At 42.0% G+C, this 21389-nt stretch overlaps 1 protein-coding gene across 1 annotated transcript in view; it reads left to right on the forward strand.

Annotated features, from left to right (window-relative positions):
* The window catches only part of LOC122684278, an 831075-nt gene that overhangs the window by 672134 nt on the left and 137552 nt on the right, over window positions 1–21389 (forward strand). Inside the window, 7 exon segments of the mRNA XM_043888282.1 lie at window positions 272–349; window positions 3093–3172; window positions 3654–3721; window positions 3807–3888; window positions 12456–12516; window positions 19181–19346; window positions 20389–20454. Coding sequence (XP_043744217.1) covers window positions 272–349; window positions 3093–3172; window positions 3654–3721; window positions 3807–3888; window positions 12456–12516; window positions 19181–19346; window positions 20389–20454 — 601 coding nt within the window.

Consider the following 21389-nt stretch of genomic DNA (forward strand, 5'->3'; position numbering starts at 1 on the left):
CCTCACCGCGGCAGGTCTACTTGACCCGGCCTGGGGCAGAGGCAGTCCCCTCAGGGGTTTGCTCCCCTTTTGCGCTTCTTGGGGCCTTGTTCGCCTTTGGCCCGTGCACCCCTCGGGGCTTATATCCCTCCGGTCTGTGCACCCCTTAGGGACTTGTCCTCTCATCCCAGGATCCTTGGCAGCTCCCCTTCCCTCCTTCCCTATCCCCCTAGTAACCCGTGGGCAGAAAGCCAGGCCACCAGTTCTGAGCCTCTTCTCGGTTTCTCCGCAGATTTTCAGAGTAATCTCCACAAAGTGTACCAGGCTATAGAGGAGGCCGACTTCTTCGCCATCGATGGGGAGTTTTCAGGTATCCCTCGCTTGCAAGCTCGAGGCTGGCACCCTGCAGTGCATAGCCAAGCCTCCTCCTGCCCGCCACCCCCACCCCCCACCCCCGCGCCCTCCTGACCCCTGGCCTGGGCTTATACCTGCTGGTCGCTCCTCCCTGTTTGAGTTTTCTGGGTCAGGTTGCATGAGTCTCCACGTTTCCTCTTAAACGTTTCAAAAGCACGAAAGAGGTGCGGTGGGTTTCCTGATTGGGTTTGTGGTTGTTCGAACTCTGAGGGTTGCAGATAAGAGACTACGCTTTTGATGCTGCTTAAAAACAGCTGGACAGGTGTGGGACAGCGCTGGAGAGTTAGGGTCAGGCCTTTTTTGATGTGTGGTGAAATACACATAGCATAAAATGTATCCTTTTAACCATTTTTAAGTGGTTTTAAAGTTAAGTGAGACTGTAACACTGGAGTGCCACCATCCCCACCGTCCATCTCCACAGAACTTTTTCATCTTCCAGGACTGAAACTCTACACATTGAACAGTAATTCCCAGCTCCTCCCTCCCCTCTGCCTCTAGCAATCATTGTTTCTGTCTCTATGAATTTGACTAGTTTAGACATTTGCTCTAAGAGGGCTCATACAAGATTTGTGCTTTGTGGCTGACTTTAGGGTTGGACTTCTGCAAATAAATGAGGGTATTCCTTTAGGCATTAGTGAACGTGTTCACTGCCTGCCTTGGCGTGGGTGTACACATGTATCTAGTACTTAGATTAGTGTAACTAACAGTTATAATTGCAAGGTTCTTTTTTTTCTTTTGGATCAGAGATATCCAATTTTTGGTAAAGATAGCCGTTTTTGCTACAAGTTGTGCTTGTTTCAAAGACTTCAGCTCTTTCTAAAGGAATCCATGCTGGGCATAACTTTGTTTTTACTGGGCATAATCCATTACTGGATTATAATTGCTTAATTATATACATATAGTTATATAAATAATGGTATAGAATTATAATTACTGAATTATGATCAACCAATTATGTCAGTTTCAAGTGTATAACACTGATTTGGTATTTTTATACATTATGGATTGATTACCTCGCTAAGTCTAGTTACCATTTGTTACCATACAAAGTTCTTGTCAGCTATATTATTGGCTATATTCTCTGTGCTGTGACTGACTTATTTTATAAGTGAAAGTTTGTACCTCTTAAACTCCTTTACCTATTTGCCCCCCCCCCCAAACTCCCCTCCTTCACTCTGGCAACCATCAGTTTACTCTCTGTATCAATAAGTCTCTTTCTGTTTCTTTTCTTTTCTTTTTTTTTTAAGATTTTATCAGTAAATGAAATCATCAGTATTTGCCTTTCTTTGTCTGACTTATTTCACTCACTTAGCATAGTACCTTCTAGGTCCATCCATATTACAAGGTTGTTTTTTTTTTTTTTCTTTTTTATGGTTGAATAATATTTCTTTACACAAATTCTTTGCAATCCCATGGACTGGAGCCCGTCAGGCTCCTCTATCCGTGGAATCCTCTAAGCAAGAATACTGGAGTGGGTAGCGATTCCCTTCTCCAGGGGATCTTCTCAACCCCTGGTCTGCCACATTGCAGGCAGATTCTTTACCATCTGAGCCATCAGGGAAGCCCCATGTATGCATATATATGCATGTATACACACACACGCACACATACTCACACACATTTATAGCATCTTTACATATGTATAGAATCTTTATCTTTTCATTTATCCTTGGACACTTAAGTTACTTCTATCTTTGCTATTTTAAGTAATGCTGTAGTGACCTAGGGATGTATATATCTTTTTCAGTTAGAATTATTGAAGAAAAAATAATTTTTGTTTTCTTCTGATGAATATCCAGAAGTGGAATTGCTGGATCATATGTTAGTTCTATTTTTAATATTTCGAGGAAGCTTTATACTGTTTTCTATAGTGCCTGCACCAATTGACATTCCCGCCAACAGTACATGATAGTTTTCTTTTCTCCACATCCTTGCCAACATTTGTTATTTCTTGTGTTTTTGAGAATGGCCATTCTGACAGATGTGAGGTGGTATCTCAAGATTGCTGTGGTTGTTCGGGGTCTTTTGTGGTTCTATACAAATTTTAGGATTATTTGTTTAGTTCTGTGAAAAATGCCGTAGGTATTTTGATAGAGATTGCATTGAATCTATAGATTGTTTTGGGTAATATGGGCATTTTAACAGTATTAATTCCTCCAGTTCATGAGCATTTCTGTTTTTCATGTTTTCTTCAATTGCTTTCACCAGTGTCTTATAATTCTCAGAGGACAGGTCTTTCACCTTGGTTAAATATAGTCCTAGGTGTTTTATTCTTTTTGATGCAATTGTCAGTGGGATCGTTTTTATAATTTCTCTTTTTGATGGTTTGTTATTAGTGTATAGAAATTTACAGTGGATTTCTGAATATTAATTTTGTATCCTGCAACTCTGCTGAATTCATTTATTAGTTCTAATAATTTTTTGGTGAGATATCTATAGGGTTTTCTTTATTTGAAATCTGTTTTAGATACTGAAACTGTCCATTCTCAAATTGAAACATTTGTATCTCTGAATTCTCTATTACAGGGTTTGGCTTGTTAGCCTGCGAAATTCATGCTAATTTTGAAAAAGTGAAATAAAGAGCACTTCCAGTTAGTTTTAATTCATAAAAATAAGAAATTATAGAGCCATTGAATAGTTGACTGACATTTTCTGTTAGCATTTACGAATAGGTTAAAATTTTTTTTCTTAAAATCTAGGAATCAGCGATGGACCTTCAGTCACCGCATTAACAAATGGTTTTGACACTGCAGAAGAAAGGTATCAGAAGCTTAAAAAGGTAAGTGGGTGTGCTAGAAAATCTCATTTTTTTTTCCCATGTTGGTCTTGCATATGTTAAATTATAGAGGAATAAAATTGTCAAGCTTGCTTATTAACTTCTCAACCCCAGCTATGAATTGATATTTAGTGGTATTTAAAACAACAGCAAAAATAATTGTTTGCTGGAAAACATTTTGGGGAAGGTTTAGTATTTTCATTGTTAATTTCATTTACAGGAAATATGATGTGGTTATTTTAATCATTTGGAAATAGGTTTACTATGATGCTCTGGATGATGCATAAGTGCTTAGTTGGGGAAAATAGTAAGAAATATTCATAAATTAATAATGCTCCTGATAGATAGTCTATAATCGGTTTGGATCAGAAGTATTCTGCCAAAGTCAAGTAGAATAATCAGAAAACCTACCTGATTGCAAATACTGTTGCTCATGTCGACTATACAGCATTGTTTTGACAGATATTTTATTTCCCTTTTCCAGCATTCCATGGACTTTTTGCTGTTTCAGTTTGGCCTTTGCACTTTTAAGTATGACTACACAGATTCAAAGTAGGTTGTTTTAACAAGTGGTGGGAATTCTTTTGTCATGGCATAATATAACACCCTAAGTCTCCTTTTATCTTATTTTCCCCAGGTATATAACGAAGTCTTTTAACTTCTATGTTTTCCCGAAACCCTTCAATAGATCCTCACCAGATGTCAAATTTGTTTGTCAGGTTAGTAGTATAACTGAGTTGTTGTTCCTTTTTTTTCTGTTACGAATCCCTGATGAAGCTGTGTGGAAACGTGGAATCAGAATTCTCTTTAAAATTTGGTTCTATGACCAACTTTGCACTTCGGGCAAATCACTTTACCTCACTGACCTTCAGTTTTTGGATTATAAATAAATTATACTCTCATCTTTCCTTTGACCTGAGAGTGAGTTAAGGAATAAGATGTAAGAGACAGGCAGAGGGACATGGGAACATGAACTTTATTATAAGTAGAGCTGAATTTGAGACCATGACTTCGTACTGTGGCTCTTTGGGGGATGTTTTTTATTGTCTTACCCCTGAACTGAACCTACAGATTAGGACCTGCAGGTTTTTTTCCCAACCCCATTTTCACTGCACGCCTCTTCAAGGGTAGACCTTTATTTTCTGGAGGAGCAGAGTATGTGTGTATGCTCTTTGAAAAGAGCAAACCTAAAAGAGAAAGTGAAAGTATAGTCACTCAATTGTGTCTGACTCTTTGCAACCCCATGAACATAGCTCCCAGGGTCCTTAGTCCATGGGATTCTTCAGACAAGAATACTGGAGTGGGTTGCTGTGCCCTCCTCCAGGGGATCTTCCCAACCCAGGGATCGATCCCAGGTCTCCTGCATCGCAGGCAGATTCTTTACTGTCTGAGCCACTAGGGAACCCAGAAGGGGCTAAGTTACATGTGCTCGGTTTCTTTTCCCAAGCTTACCAGTTAGGAAAGAGGGTAGAAAAAGACCACTGGTGCCTCCTGAGGAGGAAAGGGCTGACTTTATGAGCCAAGGTGAGGATTCAGGGAGGGTCCCCTTTAGAACAGCCAGTTCAGAGTTGTAGCTGATCTGGTGGACATTCGGTGAATGTCAGCTTCCCCTTTCTGCTCTCTTAATAATCTGATTAACGAATAAGGAGATCATTGATCTCTATTGATAAGGACAGTGTGAATTAGTGTCTATCATATGGATATGTGATGAAACCTGAGTTTTGGTCTTCTCTTCCTTATAATCTTATGTCTGAGCTTCTCTCCCTGGAGTAACATTAGTTCCTTTGAGTCTTCCCATCTGTCCCTTTTCCTGCATCTAAGTAGTACTGCAGTTAAGAAAGCCTGGAGGGTAGGCTTCTGAGTGATTGAGTCATGTCAGATTCTCTCTGTAATAAGGCAGGATGTAAACAAATGAAGCAGCATTCATTGTATGTCAGGAGCTGGAGAGAAGGTAATTTTACTCTTGTATCCAGTATTTTTCTTAAATTAGCAGATAAACCATAGTTGATATTTCTTTACTTTGCAATAAGCTCAGTTCAGTTGCTCAGTCATGTCTGACTCTTTGCAACCCCATGGACTGCCACACGTGAGGCCTCCCTGTCTATCACCAACTCCTGGAGTTTACTGAAACTCATGTCCATTGAGTCGGTGATGCCATCCAACCGTCTCATCCTCATTTAACAGCTATTTACCAGTCACATGAGTATAGAATACTTCATTAAATGGTATTTGTAAATTTTCTCTGAGAAAGATAGGTTCAGTTTGGACATTTGTATGGATGTAGTTTTCCAGTGGTAGCAGGAAAAGACAGTTCCTTAAAGTGGATTCCATGGTTTTAGCCAGGAATTAATCAAATGCACACAGTGGCAGTGAGACATCTTAGGGATGACAGTATGTTCTAAAAGACCAACACAAACACAACTGGAGACAGGTCGGAAGAACCCTACCCATCACACAAAATCATCCTGTGACTACACCTGGAACACTTCATGCAGTCCTGATAGCCAGCCACTCCTTAAAAAAAGGAAAAACATCATAGACTTGAAGACAGGCCAGAGATTAATGGGCTCAAATGGTGCAGTTCTCTGTTCTGGAAAAACAAAGGCAGGGAAGAGGTTGAGACTCAGTAAGTAAACTTGGCAATTGTATGGATAAGGTAAATGATAGTATCTTTGGATTTTTTTCTGGTCCTCCATCTAAGGTGGATTTTGTCTTGTTTAAAAATCTATGCCTGCAGCAGAGTCGCGTCTTTAAAGGAACTTAGCTTCTAGAGTCGGCGAGTAGGGTGAAGATTGTGTCTAGTGAAAAATTGATCTTGAAAAGCTTTTATTATCCTTAAAGCAGGGAAAATTGGGGGGCAAGACAACTTTCTGTGCTGTGTGAAAACTAAGTATCTGTACACACAGTGAGCCACGCACACTAGGCAGGATGTGGAGGAATGACGCCCTGAGAGCCATGCACACGCCTGCAGCGCGTGCCCGTCCAGGTGAATTGCAAGGCGTCTTCATTGTCTTCACTTCCTGTTTCTTCTGTTCTTCTTTTTTCTGCCTGAACATCTGTAGTGGAGTTCATGGAAGAAAATACATACATGGCCGTGAAAAGTCAAAACACTGCTGCTGTCTATAGAGTAAAAAATGTTGTTTTTAAATCCCCTCTTCCCCCATGCCACTTCTTTCCCCATTTCACTCCTTTTGTGCCATATATACATATGCTCCTGTGTTTACATATATATACACACACACACACACACACAAACACAGTTTTAGTTTTTTGCTTTAATATACACAGAATCATAACATTCATATTTTAAATAACTTGCATTTTCCATTTAACACAATGTCTTCATATTTCATAATACAGGTGTATTATAATTTATCTAATTGGAATTGGAAAGTTTTCCAGTGGCTCCCTATTTTAAACAGTGCTATAGTCAGTGTCCATGTGCATGTGTCTTGGTTGTATATAGGAAATTTTTTTTTTTTTGCCGAATCAACATATGTTTTTAAGCTATTTTTTAAATTTATTTTTAATCGGACGATAGTTGCTTTACAATGCTGTGTTGGTTTCTGCCGTACAATAACATGAATTAGTCATAAGTGTATATATGTCCCCTCACTCTTGCACCTCCCTCCCCTTCCTCCCCCACCCCATCCCACCTCTCCAGGTTGTCACAGACTAAGTTTCAAGTTGAACTCCAGGAATGTTTTATAGGATAGCTTTCCTATGAGGGGAATTGATGAGTCATAGAACTTATAGATTTAAAATTTTGATAGATGCCTCAAATTGTCCTCTCTAATATCTATGCTCATCTTTTGAATCCTGAAAATGGTACATTTAGAACAAACCAAAGATAGTGTTTAGTATATTATAAATAAAGTTTGTTGGTTTGAAGTGTTTTCTCTTTATTATGGTAAAAAAAAAATCCATAACCTAAAATTTACCATTTTAAGAGGCTTTAAATTCAGGGGCATAGAGTACATTTTTTTTTTTGCAGTCTAAAGAGTATTATTTGAGTAGAAAATAAATAGCTTGAAAAAGGGGATGCATGATCTCTGACTCTGATTTTTAAAGAAGAAAGTTAGGATGGAGTCTAGTGATAGGAGGGGTAAAAACGCCTTTCCATAAGCCATCTTTTGTTGTCTCTGTCAGTGATGGGTATTAGGGGAGCAGAGTTAAGAGTACTCAGGCATGGAAGGTAGAGGGGCTTGTGGCCCAAGTCAGAAGGCACTGGGTCTTATTTCAGAACAGGATGAACAAGGAAGATATAGGGGAAATGGTTGCTTATTTCACATCACAGAAAACCTGGACATGATAGAAAATGATGTGTCTGTATCTGTGTGTGTGTGTGCATGCATGCACATACCCATGTATATTTGACTAGGTTGCTCATAGTTTAAAAGAACTGGTGTCAAGTAATAAAGATACATAAAGTACATAAAAGTATATATAATATATAAAACCTTTTAACCTAAGATTAAAAATAAGTAAGTGAAAAATTGGAAGAAAAGAAAAATGAGGGTGTGATTACTGTGTTATGATTAGAACACAGAATTCATGCCAAAGAAAGTCTTACCTGCTTGTCTCTGAGCTTCCTACCAGCCAAGACAAGGGGGAAACACACGGTCAGTTCTGTGGTCCAAAGGATCAAAATGGACCAGGACTTAGGACCAGTTCAGCTTTCCTCAGATTAGAGACCCCAAGACATTTCCCTTTCTGTTATCATGGTATTTGTCGCTCAGTCATGTCTGACTCTTTGTGACCCCATGGACTGTAGCCTGCCAGACTCCATGGAATTCTCCAGGCAAGAATACTGGAGTGGGTAGCCATTCCCTTTTCCAGGGGATCTTCCTGACCCAGGGATTGAACCCAGGTCTCCTTAATTGCAGGCAGATTCTTTATCATCTGAGCCACCAGGGAAGCCCTCTGTGTAGACGACGTTGTCTTCAGCAGCATCTCTAAAGTGGATATGGTAATGAGCTTATTGGAACTGGCAGAGCATCCTCAGTCTAGACTGATGGTGTAACATCAAGTGCGACTGAGGAAGGGCTGCTCTATAAAGGGTCAGATTTAACTGTTCTACCTTCAGTTACTTCAGGAATGTCCAACTCTTTGAGACCCCATCGACTGCAGCATGCCAGGCTTCCCTGTCCATCACCAACTCATGGAGCTTGCTCAAACTCATGTCCATCGAGTCGTGATGCCATCCAGCCATCTCATCCTCTGTTGTCCCCTTCTCTTCCTGTCTTCAATCTTTCCCAGCATCAGGGTCTTTTCCAGTGAGTCAGTTCTTCGTATCAGGTGGCCAAAGCATTGGAGTTTCAGCTTCAGCATTAGTCCTTCCAGTGAATATTCAGGACTGAATTCCTTTCAAATGGACTGGTTGGATCTCCCTTGGACTTGCTGTTCAAGGGACTCTCAAGAGTCTTCTCCAGCACCACAGTTCAAAAGCATCAATTCTTTGGCACTCAGCTTTCTTTGTAGTCCAATTCTTACATCCATACCTGACTACTGGAAAAACCATAGCTTTGAATAGATGGAACTTTGTTGGCAAAGTAACGTCTCTGTCTTTTATTTTATTTATTTATTTATTTTACATCTCTGCCTTTTAATATGCTGTCTAAATTAGCCATAACTTTTCTTCCAAGGAGCAAGTGTCTTTTAATTGGCTGCAGTTATCATCTACAGTGATTTTGGAGTCCAAAATCATGGGACTGGATGCCATGATCTTCGTTTTTTGAATGTTGAGTTTTAAGCCAGCTTTTTCACTTCTCTCTTTCACTTTCATCAGGAGGCTCTTTAGTTTCTTTTTAGTATGTTAAAAAGCAGAGATATTACTTTGCCAACAAAGGTCCGTCTGGTCAAAGCTGTGGTTTTTCCAGTAGTCATGTATGTTTGTGAGAGTTGGTCTATAAAGAAAGCTGAGCACTGAAGAATTGATGCTTTAGAACTGTAGTGTTGGATAAGACTCTTGAGAACCCCTTGGACAGCAAGGAGATCCAGCCAGTCCATCCGAAAGGAAATCAGTCCTGAATATTCATTGGAAGGACTGATGCTGAAGTTGAAACTTGAATACTTTGGCCACCTGAAGTGAAGAACTGACTTATTGGAAAAGACCCTGATTCTGGGAAAGATAGAAGCGGGGAGGAGAAGGGGATGACAGAGGATGAGATGGTTGGATGGTATTGCTGACTCAATGGACACGAGTTTGAGTAAACCCCAGGAGTTGTTGCTGGACAGGGTGGCCTGGTGTCCTGCAGTCCATGGGGCTGCAAAGTCGGATATGACTGAGTGACAGAACTGAATTGAACTGAACACAGTCAAAGGCTTTGGTGTTATCAATAAAGCAGAAGTAGATGTTTTTCTGGAATTCTCTTGCTTTTTAGATGATCCAACAGATGTTGGCTATTTGATCTCTGGTTCTGCTGCCTTTTCTAAGTCCGGCTTGAACATCTGGAAGTTCATGGTTCACATACTGTTGAAGCCTGGCTTGGAGAATTTTGAGCATTACTTTGCTAGCGTGTGAGATGAGTGCAATTGTGCGGTAGTTTGAATATTCTTTGGTATTGTCCTTCTTTGGGATCGGAATGAAAACTGACCTTTTCCAGTCCTGTGGTCACTGCTGAGTTTTCCAAATTTGCTGGCATAATGAGTGCAGCACTTTCACACATAATCTTTTAGGATTTGAACTAGCTCAACTGGAATTCCATCACCTCCACTAGCTTTGTTCGTAGTGATGCTTCCTGAGGACCACTTGACATCACGAATTCTAGGATGTTTGGCTCTAGGTGTGTGATCACACCATCGTGGTTATCTGGGTCATGAAGATATTTTTTGTATAGTTCTTCTGTGTATTTTTGCCACCTCTTTTTAATATCTTCTGCTTCTGTTAGGTCTGTACCATTTCTGTCTTTTACTGTGCCCATCATTGAATGAAATATTCCCTTGGTATCTCTAATTTTCTTGAAGAGATCTCTAGTCTTTACCATTCTATTGTTTTCCTCTATTTCTTTGCATTGATCACTGAGGAAGGCTTTCTTATCTCTCCTTCCTATTCTTTGGAACTCTGCATTCAAATGGGAATATCTTTCCTTTTCTCCTTTACCTTTAGCTTCTCTTCTTTTCTCAGCTATCTGTAAGACCTCCTCAGACAACCATTTTGCCTTTTTGCATTTCTTTTTCTTGGGGATGGTCTTGATCACTGTCTTCTGTACATGTTACAAACCTCTGTCCATAGTTCTTCAGGCTTTCTGTCTGTCAGATCTAATCCCTTGAATCTATTTGTCACTTCTAGTGTATAATCGTAAGGGATTTGATTTAGGTCATACATGAATGGTCTAGTGGTTTTCCCTACTTTCTTCAATTTAAGTCTGAATTTGGCAATAAGGAGTTCATGATCTGAGCCACAGTTGGTTCCTGGTCTTGTTTTTGGTGACTGTTATAGAGCCTCTCCTGGGCTTGCCGGTGGCTCAGTAAAGTGTCTGCCTGCAGTGTGGGAGACCCGGGTTCGATCCCTGGGTTGGGAAGATCCCCTGGAGAAGGAAATGGCAACCCATTCCAGTACTCTTGCCTGGAAAATTCCATGGACTGAGAAGCCTGGTGGGCTACAGTCCATTGGGTTGCAAAGAGTCAGACACAACTGAGCGACTTCGCTTTCACTTTCTTTCATAGATCCTCTCCATCTTTGGCTGCAAAGAATATAATCAGTGTGATTTTGCTGTTGACCATCTGGTGATGTCCGTGTGTAGAGTCTTCTCTTGTGTTGTTGGAAGAGGGTATTTGCTATGACCAGTGTGTTCTCTTGGCAAAACTCTATTAGCCTTTGCCCTGCTTCATTTTGTACTCCAAGGCCAAATTTGCCTGTTACTCGAGGTTTCTCTTGACTTCCTACTTTTGCATTCCAGTCCCCTATGATGAAAAGGACATCTTTTTTGAGTGTTAGTTCTAGAATGTCTTGTAGGTCTTTATAGAACCATTCAACTTCAGCTTCTTCAGCATTACTGGCATAGATTGGATTATTGTGTTATTGAATGGTTTTCTTTGGAAATGAACAGAGATCATTCTGTCGTTTTTGAGATTGCACTCAAGTACTGCATTTCAGACTCTTGTTGACAGTGAGGGCTACTCCATGTCTTCTAAGGGATTCTTGCCCACAGTAGTATATATAATTGTCATCTGAATTAAATTCACCCATTCCAGTCTGTTTTAGTTCACTGATTACTAAAATGTCACTGTTCCCTCTTGCCATCTCCTGTTTGACCACTTGTAATTTACCTTGATTCATGGACCTAACAGTCCAGATTCCTATGCAGTATTGCTCTTTATAGCATCAGACTTTACTTCCATCACCAGACACATCCACAACTGGGCATTGTTTTCTCTTTGGCTCAGTCTCTTCATTCTTTCTGAAGTTATTTCTCCACTTCTCTCCAGTAGCATATTGGACACCTACCGACCTGGGAATTTCATTTTTCAGTGTCATGTATCTTTTTCTGTTTTCATACTGTCCATGGGGTTCTCAAGGCAAGAAATTAGAGTGGTTTGCCATTCCCTTCAGTGGACCACGTTTTGTCAGAACGCTCCACCATGACCCTTGCGTCTTGGGTGGCCCTGCACAGAGTGGCTCATGGTTTCATTGAGTTAGACAAGGCGGTTCTGACTTAAAACGAAAATAAAATTAGAGAAGCTCAGTGAAGTTTCCCACCTTCAGTCAGTTGAGTAAGGACTTTGTGAAAATGTTCCCATTCTTGTGTATAATTACTTACTTGATATTTTTTCTACATTTACGTATATATTTTGACTTTGAGATATGTGTTTAGTAAGTCTCTTTACTGGGAATTTTTCTGTACTATGATGTTGAATGTAAAGAACATCCAGTTAAGATTTTGGGCTTCCAGAATCTAAGTTGAAGTGAATATTGATACCTTATAATTTGCACATTTTTTCCCTTAAATTTGAACCTGGGGTGAGATAATAGAAATACATTTAATTTTTATTCAGCAGTTTCCTGCCTCTTGGGAGAATATATGTTCACCAAGTAAGATTTTCTTAAATGTTGGGTAACAAAGGATATTTGTCTTACAAACTATAAGGGAAAAGCCCAGATAGTTGAAGTGAATGAATGGACAGTTCAGCAGCCGTGGAGTAGAAGCCCCTTGTTCTCTCACCCGTGGCATGCTACCCCCTTGCCTGGTTGCCTTCGTTTACTCCCCAGAGTTCTTTCTCTGCTTATGTTCACACACCTGCCATGAACATCACTGAAATGCATGTTCTATTTATCTTGTTTCAGAGCTCAAGCATTGACTTTCTAGCAAGCCAAGGATTTGATTTTAATAAGGTTTTTCGCAACGGTAAGATTACACGTGACCTCTCTTCAGAGCTTGTAAATCTGGACTCGGTTGAGAATTATCTCTCTGTGCGTACTGTCTGAGACAGGGTCTCGGATTTCCATTCCAGCCTGTGCAGCCGTTAGAGTTTTTATTGTGCCCCGCTGTTGAAGGCCTGGTCCAGCATGAGTGGCACAGGAGAGGCGCTGCTGCCTCCTTTAGCTCTGATGAGGCCTCTCGAGCCCCCAGAGTCGTTGGGTGGGGCTTGTGCTGTCACTGGTGTGACTCAGTCGCCTGGCAGACTCCCTGTGGGGTATGTGTCCCTGTTGTCTTCCACTGAGACAAGTGGTCCAGTGTCGCATTTTCATAATCGGCCATGTTTCAGTAATACTGCGATGGTCTTTGGAAGAAAAAATTCAGTTCTGATGGCTAACTTGCTGGGTGATGTGCTGACCAGCAACCTGGTGGGGTGGGGGGACCAAGTCCGAGTCCTTGTCCCCAGCGTAGGGCATGATCCCTCAGAGAGGTGATTGTTAAATATTTAATTAATGAACACTGGACGTTCAAGCACATCAGAGTGGTTTTTTTTTTCCTCCATTCATTTACTTCCCTAAAAGTGCCTGGGAAAGCCTCTGTCGTTCCCAGCAGTATTAAGTGCCTGCTGCTCTAAGGTCAGTAGCTACTTTTCACTTAATTATTCTTGTAAACTGCTTTCTTTCCCATGGTGGATGTGTTACTGAGTGAGGTAGGGAAGGAGATATTTCTCAGCAAAGGTTCCAGAACATAGACTTCAGCTACAATCTCTTTCCCTCAGCATGATCTCCTTGTAGGGTCTTTAGGACCATGTCATGTTGGTTGTTTAATTGCTTCAGTGGTGCTGCATCCTCATATCTACTGGTGCTTTTGATATTTGGAAATGCTAAAAAAATTTTTGAATCCAAACTGCTTAACCTAGTGGGTAAACCTGCTGGGTAACACAATTTGGGTATAACAAAGTAATTTTATTTCCTGTGGCTCATGCTTGACTCTAAAAGCCACTATAAAATACAAATTCCACATATAGTTAGAGTACTATGATGGAATGTGTGCAGTTTTTTTTTTTTTTTTTTTTTGGCATGTGGGATCTTAGTTCCCTGACCAAGGATCGAACTCGTGCCCCCTGCATTGGAAGCATGGAGTCTTAACCGCTGGACCATCTGGGAAGTCTTATTGCAGAAATGTTTTGAAGGAACTACTTTAACCAGATTCCTATGAATGTGTAATTTCCAGCCTGATGGTTTTATTTTCATAGAAGGAGAGAAACAGCTTCATGAAGGATGCTTCATTTTCTAGTTTTGTAGTCAGACCTTGAAGTATTTTAGTCACAACTGCATCAGGGCTCCCAGGCCATCTGTTATTACTGAGACTCTTATCCCTGTGCTTTAAATCTGACCCGGACCTTTATTCCTCTTCCTTATTAAATCTTTGCACTCTAGGGTTTGCACATGCTAGACCCTTTCCTCCTGGCAGCCTCCTTGGACATACCTCTGACTTCCTTGTCTGAAGTGGAACCAGGTGACTGCCGTCACCATTCTCCCAAGCACAGATGGTTTCAGCTGTCTATGCAGCCGGGCGGTAGGCCTTCCACCTCAGTCCAGCTGAGTTCTTCTCAGGAGCCACGGCTCTTCCCAGGGCTGTGTAACCAGCTCTGCCGTCCCCCTTCTGCTGACGTCCTGGGTGTGATAGAACTGGGATTCTAGTGCAGGCTGTCTAACACCTGAATTTATGCTCTTTAACCTCCAGGTGGAATCTGCATTCCTGCAAATGTTCCCCTCTCTTCACCCCAGCCTCAATTATTTTAGGTTCTGTTTGCAAGGACACCAGAAGCCTAGACTTTGGCTCATCTTTCTCTCTATTCCTACCTCTCTCCTCCTTCTGGGTTACTCCAGCATCCACATGGAGCACCTGCAAAAGCTCTGTCGTGTCTACTCCCAGGGGGTCAGCAGTCCTCGCTTCTGCCTCCCCTTAGCTGTCCACTCCCTTAGTGGCATCATGGGTCTTATCAGGAGGAACTGTGCCCACCTCCATCATTTCTCCTTGACAGCGCCTCCTCTCGTCCTTCACATCCACTTGGCTACCTCATTTCAGCAGTTGGTTGATCTCCATTGCTTTCTCACTGTCAGTTACCTCCTACTGTCTGGTCTTAACTTCGCTCCTTGTCCGCCTGGTCCATTATTATCCTTTCTTCTTCCTCTTGCTCCTCTCCACATATTGAACTCGTCTAGCTAAGTCCCAGCCTTAGTTGGTTCTGATCACTCACTTTCTCTCTTCCTGAGCATCTGAGTATTGCAGTAAAATGGAACATACCTGAGCTCATTTGTCACTTTAAATGCATGAGCACAAGCATCAAGTAAGGACTCCATCATGCTCAGAAATCCTACTTTTCTGACTTAGAAATTCCCTTTCTGACTTTCTACGATATCAGTATTTTTACTTTCTCTCTCCAGGCCTCCCTCTCAGCTGCTGGTCATGACTCAATGAAAATAGAAGCCAGCAGGCAAGAGCCAGTTTGTGTTCTTACCACCAGACCCACAGGTCTCCCCGCCGAGCCTGGGCCCAGCCTTTTCACAGGTGTTCCTTAGAAGGCTAGTCCCTCCCTCTGTGTCAGGCACTGGCCCTTCCAGTTTGCCCTTCTGTCTGCTGGATGTTTTCCCTTCTCTGCTGATCATTCCATCAACCTTTGTAAACATTCTTTTAGTGTTGCTGCTGCTGCTGCTAAGTCACTTCAGTCGTGTCTGACTCTGTGTGACCCCATAGATGGCAGCCCAACAGGCTGCCCCATCCCTGGGATTCTCCAGGCAAGAACACTGGAGTGGGTTGCCGTTTCCTTCTCCAATGCATGGAAGTGAAAAGTGAAAGTGAAGTTGCTCAGTCATGTCCGACTCTTTGCGACCCCATGGACTGCAGCCTACCAGGCTCCTCCATCCATGGGATTTTCCAGGCAAGAGTACTGGAGTGGGGTGCCATTGCGTTCTTCGTCTTTTAGTGCAGAGCTCCTTAATCTAGTCCAGAGGCTGCTTTCCTGCTATAGAGTGAGTTCTGGAGTCTGAATCTGGGGAAGGTGGTGATGAGTTGACATCTATATTTTGTCTAACCTTGAACTGAATTTGTTCATTTCTTCTGTTAGGAATGTAGGCAACAACCCAGCCACCTTAGCAGTAGCAGGAAGTTTGTCCTCAGTGAAATCCTAGGTATCTTCAAGTGGCATTTTTGTTGTGGCAGATATCTTGAATATTGTTTACCTTCGCCAGTACTTTGAAATTACCATCATTAATTCACCTGCCAGTAGGTCTTTTAAAAAAAATATTTATGTATTTAATTTACTTATTTGGCTGCACCAGGTCTTAGTTGCAGCGCTTGGAATCTTCGATCTTTGTTGCAGCATGTGAACTCTCAGTTATGGCATGCCAGATCTAGTTCCCTGACTAAGGATTGAACCCGGGCCCCCTACATTGGAAGCGCAGAGTCTTAGGACCAGTGGGGAAGTGCCTGCCGTTAGGTCTTCTTATTTAATGTGTTGACCAGGAAGCTGGTATCTTACATTACTATATCATAGATATAAAAAAAGTTCTTGGTAACTATTTCAGTATAATTACTTTCCTTTATAATCTTGTGTATTTTATTTTATGCATTTGAAAACGTCATTTTGAGGTGGGGCCTGTAGATTTCACCCGACCACCAAAGGAGTAGGTGGCACGTGAAGATGAATCACGCCCGTGGGGATCTGTCTGTCTCAGAATAACACTGACCAAGCACACCCGCCCCTCACTTGGTTCCACATCCCCAGCGCCACTTCTGGCCTGCGATGCTCCCACTCAGAGGAAAGCATCTTGAATGAGGGGCTTGCGCTTGCCATTCCTGCCTCTTCCCCTCTAGTTTTCTCTTTACCCACCTGAGCCCGTTTGCTGTCCGCAGCCCTCCTTGGACTTGAGGTCGGGTCAGACTGCCAGGATCTCACACCTTGTGGATCCTTCTTTGTCCTCACTCCGCCTTTGGCGGAATTTGACTGGGTCAATTGCTCCCTCCTCCCCTGGACACTCTCCCCTGGCTTTTAGACTCTTCGTTCTGTGCTTTTCCTCCTGCCTCCCTCTGGACTTCTCCCCATTCTGACTGTTTCGTCTCCTCTGGCTTCAATGTTAGTCTCATATATTCCATGGTTTTATTTACTTTTTATTATTAAATTCTTATTTTGAAATAATCTCAGACTTTATAAATGTTGCCAAAATACCTCAGAGAATTCCTGGTACCTGCCCTCCAGTTTCCTGAATGTTGGCATTATACTGTTTGCCTTGTCATCCTTTCTCTCATTACATGCTTGTGTATAATTTTTTCCCCCCAAACCATTTTAGAGTAAGTTCCAAACATGACATTTCTTTATTCTAACTACTTCAGTGTGCATTTTCCTAAAAACAAGTACCTTCTCTTACACAGTACAGTAATCCAAATTAGGAAATGGATGTTGCTCTAGTACTGTTACCTCATTTACAAACCTAATGTATATAAGTTTTGCTACTTAGAGTAAAAGAGAAAAACAACTTCTCCCCATCCAGATTCACTCTGGGCTCACACACTGCATTTAAGCTGTCATATCTCTTTGCTCTTTTACAATCCAGAACAATTTCTCAGTCTGTCTTTGATTTGAGTACCTTGACAGTATTTTGTAGCGGAGGCTAGTTTGTGGCATGCCCCTCGATTGGGACTTTTTTGATGTTTCCTCAGCCAAGTCCAGTACTCTTGCCTGGAGAATCCCATGGACGGAGGAGTCTGGTAGGCTACAGTCCATGGGGTCGCTAAGAGTTGGACATGACCGAGCGACTTCACTTTGACTTTTCACTTCCATGCATTGGAGAAGGAAATGGCAACCCACTCCAGTGTTCTTGCCTGGAGAATCCCAGGGACGGGAGAGCCTGGTGGGCTGCCGTCTATGGGGACGCACAGAGTCGGACACGACTGAAGCGACTTAGCAGCAGCAGCCAAGTCCAGAGGCATCGATTCGTCTCGGGCAGAGACACTGCAGATGCGTGCTGCTCAGTACATCATATCAGGAGAACGTGACACCAGTGAGCCGAGTTACTGATGATTATCGCTCTTCTGTTTACTTTTAGAAAAACACACGTACAGTACGTCATCTGTTAACCAATTCTAAGTATACAGTTGGCTGGTATTAAGTACATGCATATTGTTGTGCAGCTTTTGGTGTTTGGAATGTTGATCAGACTTCTTCAATTAGGTTTAGCATCCACTGATGAGTCTTGCTTGAGACAGTTATTACTGCTGACAAATGATGATTTTCTAACTTCATCATTGGTTCCACAGTTTGTTAACTGTCCCATGACTTGTAATGCCCCCCTTTATCCTGATGACACCTGAATTTGTATCTCAGCACCTTTCTCCTAAGCTTTAGCCTTTTATTTGTAGCTCTTCATTTATATGTACATCCCTAGATGATTTAATATGTCCAGGAGGTAGCTTTTGGCTTTATTGGGACAACTGTGTCCATTTATTTTACTCACTGTGTGTGGCTGTTTTCATGTTACAAAGATGTTGAGATCTCATGTTGCCATAGAGATCTCCATATGGCCCATAAGCCTAAAATGTTTCTTGTTTGTCTCTTTAAGGAAAGGTGTACTGATCTCTGATCTAAGCGGTTATCTCCTGCCTGGACAACCACAGTGAACAGTTCCTTCTGGCTGACCTCCCTACTTCAGTTCTCATAGAAGTCCAGATGGTCTTTTAAAAACATGGAGCAGGGCTTCCGTGCTGGTCTAGTGGTTAAGAATCTGTCTTGCAATGCACATGGGTTTGATCCCTGGTCCAGGAAGATTCCATATGCAGTAGGGCAGCTAGCCCGTACATCACAGCTACTGAACCTGAGTGAGCTCTAGAGCCTGTGCCCGCCATAGCTAGAGAGTAGCCCCTGCTGTCTGCAACTGGAGAAAGCCCGTGCGCAGCAGCAAAGACCCAGTGCAGCCAAAAATAAATAAGTAAATAATTTTTAAAAAGTACATGAAAATAACGGAGCAGATAATGTGATTATTGTGCTTAAAGCCTTGCAACAGCATCCCGTTGTCCTTAGAATAAGTAAATTCTTACCGTGGCCTCTAAGGGCCCGTGTAATCCTGCCCCATCCTCTGCAGCCTGACATTATTCCGTTCTCCTGCTTACAGCTTCCTTCTCTGGAACTGTTTCTGGAACAGTCCAAGCCATTTCTGTCCTCTGGGCATTTATGTCTGTTCCCTGCCTGAAATACTCTTCCCCCAGTTCCTGCGTGTCTGATCCATGCTCACCTTTTGGGTCCTCCTGCCTGGTGGCCTTCTTTGGTCGTCCTAAGGTTGTTCCCTTCACTACAGAGCAGGACGCATCTACCTTGTTCATCATTAGCTCACCGGCACCTGGTATGGTGCCTGGCACAGTGTACATGCCAAATTACAATTTATTGAGAGATGAATGAACGAATGAGCACATGGAGTGAATGAAATAAGACACATACATTTCAAAATCACTTGCTGTTTCCATTGATTTTTTTTTTTTTTTGAGCTGTAGTCAAATATGGTCTTTCCCAAGTATTTTAGACTCTGTGGTTTGTTACAAAATTTTTTATGATAAACAGTGACTTCTGCTAATACACACTTTTAAAAATTCTGTTCAGGAATTCCGTACTTAAATCAGGAAGAAGAAAGACAGTTAAGAGAGCAGTATGATGAGAAGCGTTTGCAGTCCAACGGCGCAGGTGCTCTGTCCTACACGTCTCCTAACACTTCAAAGTGTCCCGTGACAATTCCTGACGATCAGAAGAAGTTTATTGACCAAGTAGTGTAAGTTCCTAAACTGAAAGCAGACGTGCGATGAGACGTGTGTCTTGGGGCAGGATCGATGCCTGTATCTCAGGCTTGTGATACCCACACACAGCGCACACAGAGGGTGATGTGAGGGCAGGATTTAATTGTGGCATACCTGAGTTTGTGTTATATGTTGTTCAATCGCTGAGTTGTGTCCGTCTCTTTGCGACCCCATGGACTGCAGCATGCCAGGCTTTTCTGTCTTTCACTGTCTCCTGAAGTTTGCTCAGACTCATGTCCATTGAGTTGGTGATGCCATCCAACCATCTGCTGTCAATTGTAAATGGAGTTTTGTGTACTGTGCGCAGAATTGCCATGTGTCACCAGGCCTGAGACTGCCTTGGCAAGGGGGCAGACCTCTTGTGTGGACCACAGGCCTGACAGCCACTGTTCCCCCAGAGGCAGAGGCCCATCCAGATATTGCAACATATCTGTGTTTTTTTTTTTTTTTCTGTTGTGGTGAAGTTCTGACAAGCAAATGTGCCACGGGAGGAGCGTCTGGTTTTGCTTAGTTTAGTTATCAGTATAACTGCTGACTCATTGGAAAAGACCCTGATGTTGGGAAAGATTAAAGGTAGAAGGAGAAGAGGGTGACAGAGGATGAGATGGTTGAATGGCATTACTGATTCAATGGACATGAACTTGGGCAAACTCTGAGAGATGGTGAGGGAGAGGGAAGCCTGGCATGCTGCAGTCCATGTTGTTGAGACGTGGACATAACCTGGCGACTGAACAACAGACTACTTGGCAACTGAATAACAAAACTACTTGACTAGGAAAGTAAAAATGTAAATCACTTGTATCAATGAATCCTTGAGAAGTTGTCACTGACTCATTAATAACAATGACAAAAAGAATCTGCCAAAGTAAAGTATTTTAAGCCTTACTGAACTAAAAAGTTATGATTTGGTAAAATTACATTGTCATATGTTACTGCTTTTGAGTATGGTGGTTCTTTTGATTGATGACTTCGTTCCTTAATGATGCTGATGGTCATATTTTTATTCTAATTCTTCAGAAAGAAAATAGAAGATTTATTACAAAGTGAAGAGGACAAGAACTTGGATTTAGAGCCATGTACTGGGTCAGTTGCCTTGAATATTTTCACTTGTTCTTTTTTGGGAAAGGTAGATGATTTCTGGCATGTGCTCTTCTTGGTCTCTTAAAAACATTCATAAATAGTCTTTTTATTATAGGTATGTTCCCAAGATTTCAGCACTAACTTTAGTGTTAACGCAGTGGGGAGCATGGTATATTGAGACACTGAATGAGTGCTTTGTCCTGTCCTGGAGGGAAGAAAACTGTTATGCACCTCTGCTTTAAGACATGCTCAAGAGTGCGTAATTATTGTAGCCTTGATGTGTGCTTCATACAGAAAGACTTCAGAAGAGCCAGAGTCCATTGTTAGGCTATTTCTGTCCTTTTCATTTCTCTCTGCAGTAAAAAGCATCGGTGTTTCAGAGTCAGTAATTGAAACAGCCTGCTTTCCTTCCTTCTCCTTTGTGACTAGCTTCAACAGAAGTGTTTTAATGCATCTGTCTACTTAAAATTCTGTTCATACAGCCACAGGAGGTAATATTTTGGTTTGATAAGGACTTCTGCCTCTTTTATAAAGGCAGTATAATAATAGCAGTGATAAAGAGCATTTTCAATTCATTAGTTCTCTTGGAGAAGGGAATGGCTACTTCAGTATTCTGGCCTGGAGAATTCCATGAACTGTTCCATGGGGTCGCAAAGAGTTGGACATGACGGAGCGACTTTCACTTTCACGTTCAGTTCATTGATTCGGCTGTGTCGGGACACAGTTGTGGCACACGGGCTTGTCTCGCAGCTTGTGTGGTGTGTGGACTGAGTTGCCCCTTGGCATATAGGATCTTAGTTCCCCGACTAGGGATCAAACCCGAGTCCTGTCCATTGAAAAGTGGATTCTTAACCACTGGACCACCAGGGAAGTCCCAGTAAAGAGCATTTTGATGAAGAAAGGTGGTGAGGAATCCTCCCACCTCAAGCATCCTCTCT

The sequence above is a fragment of the Cervus elaphus genome, chromosome 26, assembly GCF_910594005.1.
Source record: "Cervus elaphus chromosome 26, mCerEla1.1, whole genome shotgun sequence".
In the NCBI taxonomy this organism is placed as follows: Eukaryota; Metazoa; Chordata; class Mammalia; order Artiodactyla; family Cervidae; genus Cervus; species Cervus elaphus.